At 44.9% G+C, this 8,316-nt stretch overlaps 1 protein-coding gene across 1 annotated transcript in view; it reads right to left on the bottom strand.

The window, feature by feature from the left end:
* dapk1 (death-associated protein kinase 1) overlaps positions 1-8,316 on the bottom strand; it is a 122,461-nt gene that overhangs the window by 73,449 nt on the left and 40,696 nt on the right. Inside the window, 7 exon segments of the mRNA XM_070440265.1 lie at positions 150-187; positions 189-221; positions 223-274; positions 277-346; positions 3,222-3,299; positions 6,359-6,679; positions 7,428-7,625. Of these exon segments, the coding sequence (XP_070296366.1) occupies positions 150-187; positions 189-221; positions 223-274; positions 277-346; positions 3,222-3,299; positions 6,359-6,679; positions 7,428-7,625 (790 nt within the window).

The following is an 8,316-nucleotide window of genomic DNA, read 5'->3' as shown; positions in this document are numbered from 1 at the left end:
AATGCTAATAATATGATCCCACTATGGTTGACTGGGGAGTTGGGTGGAATAAGTAATAACTCATCCTGCCTTGATATGTGCTACTTGGCTACGGTTCCTCCTCAGCCATACAATCAGGTGGTCCCTGTGTGTGTGCGCGTGAAGCCTACCCGCAGCCTTGCCCTCCATGGGTGAGTTGGGTGTCGTCGGTGTTGTTGCCCCGTGGTCGTCTCCTCCTGAAAAGCCCGTAGGATGCCACACTTCAGACTCTCCAGGAGGGAGCTCTTCCCACTGCACAGTGACCCAGCAGCTTCAGCTTGACCCGGGGCTGGGGGGTGCTGGTGGGACGCAGGCCTGGATGTAGCTCCTTTATGATTGTTCTGGAGAAGGGGGGACAGGAGCAATCAGATCATATAACAAACTACTGAGTGAAGAGAAATACTACTATGGACCTGAGGTAGCGGTGGAAACTTTATGAGTGGACACCTTCCCTTCTGTCATATGCTGAGAAGGAGGAGGGAGGGAGGAGGAGGGAAGGGGAGAGGGGGAAGGTGGGAAAGAAGATGAGGGAGGATGGGAAGGAAGGAAGAAGAGAGGGGAGGAGCGATGGAGGGAGGATGGGAAGGAAGGAAGGAAAGAGAGGGAGGGAGGATGGAGGAAGGGAGGGAAGGAAGGAAGGAAGGGAGGGGGAGGGAGGGAGGGAGGAGGAGGGAGGAGGGAGGGAGGAGGGAGGGAGGAGGGAGGGAGGGAGGAGGAGGAGGGAGGGAAGAGAGAGAGGAGGGAGTGGGAAGGAAGGAAGAGAGGGAGGGAGGATGAAGGAAGGAAGAAGGAAGGAAGGAAGGGAGGAGAGGACAAGGGAGGGAGGGAGGGAGGGAGGAGGGAGGGAGGGAGGGGAGGGAAGGAGGGAGGGAAGGAAGGAAGAGAAGAGGGAGGATGGGAAGGAGGAAGAGAGGGAGGGAGATGGGGGAAGGAAGAAGAAGGAGGAGGAGGAGGGAGAGGAAGGGAGGAGGGAGGGAGGGAGGGAGGAGGGAGGGAGGAGGAGGGAGGAGAGAGGGAAGGAGAAGAGGAGGGAGGATGGAAAAGGAAGGAGAGAGGGAGGGAGGATGGGAAGAAGGAAGGAAGGAAGGAGGAAGGAGAGGAAGGGAGAGGAGGAAGGAAGGAGGAGGGAGGAGAGGAGGGAGGGAGGGAGGAGGGAGGAAGGAAGGAAGGAGGGAGGAGGGAGGATGGAAGGAAGGAAGAGAGGGAGGGAGGAATGGAAGGAAGAGAGAGGAGGGATGGAAGGAAGGAAGGAAGGAAGGAAGAAGGAAGGAAGGGAGGGAGGGAGGGGAGGGAGGGGAGGGAGGAAAGAGAGGGAGGGGAGGGAAGAAAGAGAGGAGGAAGGGGAAAAGAGAGGGAGGGAAGGAGGAAAGAGAGGGAGGGAGGGAGGAAAGGAAGGATGCATTTAACTAGTCAAATGGATGAGGTGAGTTTCTCTACAATATAAAGCCTGTTCAGAGATGCTAAATAATACAACAACGGTTCATTACAATTCACTTTGTACCATATCATCAATATATGGACCAATAACCAGCAATTATACACAAGCACGTTCCTTCCTCTCCGGCAACTGAGTTAGGACGCCTGGATTCTGGGTGCAATGATACACCATCCAAAGTGTAATTAATATCTTCACCATGCTAGTCTATGTCTGCTTTAAAAAACGTGTTTTTTTACCCATCTATCAATAGATAGCCTTCTTTGTGAGGCATTGGAAAACCACTCTGGTCTGTGTAGTTGAATCTGTGTTCGAAATAACTGTACAGTTGAAGGCAGAAGTTTACATACACTTAGGTTGGATTCATTAAAACTCATTTTTTCTACCACTCCACAAATTTCTTGTTAACAAACTATAGTTTTGGCAAGTCGGTTAGGACATCTACTTTGTGCATGACACAAGTCATTTTTCCAACAATTGTTTACAGACAGATTATTTCACTAATTATTATGGAAAGCTTGTGGAAGACAACCTGAAACGTTTGACCGAAGTTAAACAATTTAAAGGCAACGCTACCAAATACTAATTGAGTGTATGTAAACTTCTGACCCACTGGGAATGTGATGAAAGAAATAAAAGCTGAAATAAATCATTCTCTCTACTATTATTCTGCCATTTCGCATTCTTACAATAAAGTGGTGATCCTAACTGACCTAAAAAAGGGAATTTTTACTKGGATTAAATATCAGGAATTGTGAAAAACTGAGTTTAAATGTATTTGGCCAAGGTGTATGTAAACTTCCGACTTCAACTGTATGRGTGGGAAACAGAGATGAGGGAGTCATTCAAAAATGACGTTAAACACTATTATTGCAACGTATTATGTGACTTGTTAAAGCACATTTTTACTCCTGAACTTATTTAGACCTTAACAAAGGGGTCGAATACTGACTGAAGACATTTCAGCTTTTCATTTCATATTTTTTTTGTAAAAATGTGAACTTTAAAATAATGGGGTATTGTGACAAAACAATCAATCTAAAACATTTTAAATTAAGGCTGTAACACAACAAAATGTGGAAAAAGTCAAGGGGTTTAAACATTTAAAAAATACATCTTTCCACTTTGACATTATGTGGTATTGTGTGTAGGCCAGTGACAAAAGAAATCTCAATTTAACTTATTTTAAATTCATGTCTGTTTCTAAAAACATAATTCCACTTTTGACATTATACTTTCTGAAGGAACAGAGATAGAGATTCAATTCAAATTACACCAACCCACAAATAATTTGAAAACCAATATAATTTTGACAATTCTGAAGGCGGAATACCGCACGCAGTGTGCCATCACAGCAGCAACATGTGTGACCTGCTGCCACAAGAAAAGGTCAACCAGAGGGTCAGAAACACCAATGGAAATAGAACTTATTTATTACCCCATCATTCATACATGGTACTATCTGCACATTGTCACGACAGGAACACGGGACCTGGCATGGGATGCTGGTTGAGGTTAAAGGGGCGGCAGGTAGCCAAGTGATTAGAGTGTTGGGCCAGATCAAATCTCCGAGCTGAAAAGGTACAAATCTGTCGTTCTGCCCCTGAACAAGGCGGTTAACCTAGTTAACCTAGTTAACCTTGTTCCTAGGCCGTTATTGAAAATAAGAATTTGTTCTTATTAACTGACTTGCCTGGTTAAATAAAACAAATGATTTAAAGGTTCTATGTAATGTATTGTGGAGGACCACAGAGATGTGTGGTAGTACCTTCTTCAGTTTACCCAGCAACACAGCAACATGCTCCTGCTGCTCCTGCACTGCCAAATCTTCTGCTGTTTTACCATCCTGGGGGAGAGAGAGGGAGGGACAGAGAGAGAGAGAAAGGGGGGAAGCAGAAAGGGGTGAGAGAGAAAGGGGGAAGAGAAGGGGGAGAGAGAAAGGGAGAGAGGAGTAAGGAGAGAAGGGGAGAGAGTCAAAGGGAGGAGAGAGAAAGGGGGGGTAGGAGTAAGGGGAGAAAGGGGAGAGAGAAAGGGGGAGAGAGAAAGGGGGAGAGAGAGAAAGGGGGAGAGAAAGGGGGGGGAGAGAGAAAGGGCCGGGGAGAGAGAAAGGGGGAGAGAGAAAGGAGGGAAGAGAGGGAGAGAGAAAGGGGGTAGAGAAAGGGGGAGAGAAAGGGGGGAGAGAAAAGGGGGAGGAAAGGGGGAGAGAGAAAGGGGGAGAGATGAAAGAGTGAGAAAAACACACCACACGATTGCGTGTACAGTAGGGACGTAACTGTATAGATGTAACTGTATAGTAGGATTACATTTAGGACACACCCCGTAGTATAAACCAAGCCTTAGACTTGAAAATCTTAGATTCACATGGCCTCACATGTGACCCTTAAAGAGATGGTGTGGGCTAAGGCTTAAGAGGGTTGTGAACGAGATGCTGAATGGGTGTAAACAAAGAAGAGCTCTCCACTAGGTACCAAACACAGGGTCATTTTCTCAAAAGGGGATTACAAGTGTGATCACATTCAGAGCAGAATGACTGTTCCCATTGTTCCTCAACTGTAAGTAGGTAGACGATACCTATGTTATAGCTCTGAGTCTCTACTTCTGGTAAAAAAACACCATTTCCAAATGTTGCTACATAAGACCGGAATCGAGCGGTTGGTCACATATCTAGTTTATATATAGCGGCGCAGCGTGGGGTCGTAAGGTGTGCTCACTTTACAGTCCCTGGATTGATTCCGGCTGTATCAAACATTGGCCGTGATTTGGGGAGGTCCAGTAGGGGGCGACAAATGGGTCCCAGTCAAGTTACGTCCGCACAACCCACACCCGGTTAAGGGTTGGCCGGGGTAGGGCCGTCATTGTACAAATATAAGACCTGTGTGCTTAACTGGACTCGCCTAGTTAAATAGCTGGACGACACCTTTATTGTTGGTTATTTAGAGAAATGGTTCTAGATGCGTTTTTTCACCATTCACTTTTTTCATATGGGGATTTGAGTAATAGATCGTGTTCAAATAGTTGTTTGTGTGTGATTTCCATGGTTATTCAAAAAGCATCGTACACCAGGGTTAGCCTCCACAAAACATCACACCAGGTTAGCCCTCCACAATAACATCACACCAAGACCTTCCAACGTCCATCCACGGAAGATTCAGCTAATCTACCATCCATCCCGGTACGGTATAAGCCATCCTACCACAAAACTCATCACAACAGCCAGCGTAGTCTTAGAAACGTACACCAGGTTTAGCCTCACACAAACGTAACCTAACCGGGTTAGCCTCCACAAAACATCACACCAGGCGTTGTGCTCACTCACACAAACAATCACTCCAGGAGCTCCCAACATCACCCAGTAGCTCCCACAAACATCCACCAAGGAGCCTTTAAACTCACCAAGACACACATCACACCAAGGTTCCTCAAAACTCACAGCCTCCACAAAACATCACACCAGGGTTAGCCTCCACAAACTCACACCAGGGTTAGCCTCCACAAAACGATCACACCAGGTCTACCTCCACAAAACATCACACCAGGGTTAGCCTCCACAAAACATCACACCAGGGTAGCCTCCACAAAAACACTCATCACACCAGGTTAGCTCCTCCACAAAACATCACACCAGGGTTAGCCTCCACAAACATCACAACCAGGTTAGCCTTCACAAAACGTCACACCAGGGTTAGTTCCACAAAACATCACCCCAGGTTAGCCCTCACCCAAAACAGTCACACCAGGGTTAGCCTCCACATAAACATCACACCAGGGTTAGCCTCCACAAAACATCACACCAGGGTTAGTCCCACAAAACATCACACCAGGGTTAGCCTCCACAAAAACCTCACACCAGGGTTAGCCTCCACAAAAACATCACACCAGGGTTTAGCCTCCACAAAACATCACACCAGGGTTAGCCTCCACAAAAACATCACACCAGGGTTAGCCCATCCACAAAACATCACACCAGGGTTAGCCTCCACAAAAAATCACACCCAGGGTTAGCCTCCACAAACATCCACCACAGGGTTAGCCTCCACAAAAGGATCTACACCACAGCAGTTAGCCTCCACAAAACATCACACCACCAGGTTAGCCTCCACAAAAACATCACACCAGGGTTAGCCTCCACAAAACATCACACCAGGGTTAGCCTCCACAAAACATCACACCAGGGTAGCCTCCACAAACCACCAGGGTTAGCCTCCACAAACATCACACAGGCGTTAGCCTCCACTATCAAAAACAGTCCTTATTTAAGTGTTTCTAAAATCCCCAATGTGAAGAATAAATGGAACCATTTCTCCGTTTGACGCCTAGGTTTTATGGGTATTATGTCACCTCCACTGTGGGGCTCTATTCAGCATGGTGATTGCTTCCTTTATGCTGAACAAACAGACAACAAACCCAACAGGACACCAAGCCCCAGAGAAACATCTTTTTCAGAGCTACCAGATCAACCCACTAGTTTACATTTTGATTTTTGATTTGCGACTCTGTGAAAGGTGCTGTGTGGATGTAATGTGGAGTTCACAGAGATATGTGTTGGTACCTTCCATTTTACCAGAAAACACAGCTGCATGAAGTGCTTAAAGAAGGTGTGGTATAAAAAAGTTCATTTAAACTGGGTGGTTCCCCGAGCCCTGAATGCTGATTGGCTGACAGCCGTGGTATACCAGACCGTATACCACGGGTATTGAAAAAACATTCCATTTCACTGCTCTAATTACGTGGTAACCAGGTTATATAACAATAAGTCACCTCAGGAGTTTGTGGAATATGGCCAAATATACCATGACTAAAGGCTGTATCCAGACACTCCGGGTTGCGTTGTGCCCAATAACAGCCCTTAGCCGTGATATATTGGCCGTATACCACCCCCTCAGGCCTTATTGATTAATATCTTACATTGGTGACGGCGAAGAAACGGGCGTCTGTATTGGGCCCCACTAACACACAGGTGTGGTGACTACCTCTAGCAAGGTCGTTATAGACTTGCCAGTTGGAGAGGTGTCCTGCCACACTGGAGAAGACAGGGGTTAAGGAGGTTCTAGGGTGGTGCTGACTTACCTCTAGAAGGTCGGTTGATGAGCTGCCATGGTGAGAGGTGTCCATGCCACACTGGAGAGAGACCACAGAGGGGTTAGTGGTCAAGGGGTGAGAGGTCAGGTGTCTGACTACCTCTAGAAGGTCGTTGATAGCTGCCATGTGGAGAGGTGTCCTGCCACACTGGAGAGAGACAGAGGTTAGTGGTCATCAGAGCGTTACGTTGGTACAGTTAGTGAAGTGTGACCGACAAACCTAAAGTGAGGAGGAAAGCAAAAGATCTTAAACAGCAGAAACAGAAACCAGACTTGATCTGACTGATTCAAATAAGTAATAACCCAGTCTGATGGATGCTTCCTAACGAGGACCAATAGCATGCATCACACAGACAGGACTTAACCAATAGCACGCATCACACAGACAGGATTTAACCAGTAGCTGTCGTGTTTACATTAATTCAAGAGGAAAATCAGACCAGACTTTTTAATTCAACTAGAATCATTTCCCTCTACTTGACCAACAGACCTGTCGCTACCAATAAGCTTGAGGAAACCAATAATATTTTACCACAGATCTCTAAATGAATAAATACAAGGCGCTCAGGCTTTCAGACACACCACTCTTCCTGGGATACACATCACCTCCCACAATCCTTTTGGGGAAAGCTCTGCACAAAAATAACAGAAATGGCTTCAATCCAGTCTCAGAATACATGAATATCACAACACTGGTACCAGAACCAGAAGGTCCGTTATAATGGGATTATATTAGAGTCCTGTTTAGCAGAGAGAGATATGAAGCCTAGTCTGAAGTCATGTTTTTAGTGGAAAATAATGCTATTGATTGATTGACAGATTGAGGGACTGATAATAGATACCTTGCTGGGTAAGTTGAGCCTGGTTAATTGATTAATAAAATATAGAATCTCTACCTTGTTGGGCAGGTCGAGGGTTGCCTTGGCAGCACACAGTGTCGTGACAACGGGCAGGTTGCCGTCCTTACAGGCGATGTGCAGCGGCGTGTTGCCGTGGCGATCTTGATGGTCGACGGGGCAACGGTGACGGAGCAGACATCTGACCACCTGCAGTTGGCACCTCCTCACAGCCAGGTGGAGCGCTATGTGGCTGTCCTGAACACACGGCCACATGTCATAGAACTCTACCAGTACTAGTATAGTAATACTATATCCCAGTAATATTCTAGTATTATCCTAGTATTATACTAGTAATAGCATAGTAATATAGTAATAGCATAGTAATATAGTAATAGTATAGTAATATCAAAGTAATAATATAGTAATACCCTAGCAATAGTATAATAATATCATAGCAATATCATAGTAATATCATAGTAATAGTATAGTAATATCATTGTAATATTATAGTAATAGTATAGTAATATCATAGTAATAGCAGAATAATAATATAGTAATATCATAGTAATAGTATAATAATACATAGTAATATCATATTAATAGTATAGTAATATCATAGTACTAGTATAGTAACAGCATAGGACTAGTATAGTAATATCATAGTAATAGTATAGTAATACCATAGTAAATAGTATAGCAAATAGTATAGTAATATAGTAATAGCATAGTCATATCATAGGCACAACATAGCCCCGTCATTGTAATATCATAGTAATACCATAGTAATAGTATAGTAATACAATAATAATAATATAGTAATATCATAGTAATAGTACCGTAGAGTAACACCATAGTAATAGTATACCAATATCATAGTAATAGTTATAGTATTACCATAGTAATAGTATAGTGCAATCCAAGATGGCGTAGCAGTGACGGATTGTGT

Source organism: Salvelinus sp. IW2-2015, unplaced genomic scaffold (genome assembly GCF_002910315.2).
Source record: "Salvelinus sp. IW2-2015 unplaced genomic scaffold, ASM291031v2 Un_scaffold2348, whole genome shotgun sequence".
NCBI classification, from domain to species: domain Eukaryota; kingdom Metazoa; phylum Chordata; class Actinopteri; order Salmoniformes; family Salmonidae; genus Salvelinus; species Salvelinus sp. IW2-2015.
Note: the sequence above shows the minus strand (reverse complement) of the source record. Positions and strands in the feature narration are given on the sequence as shown.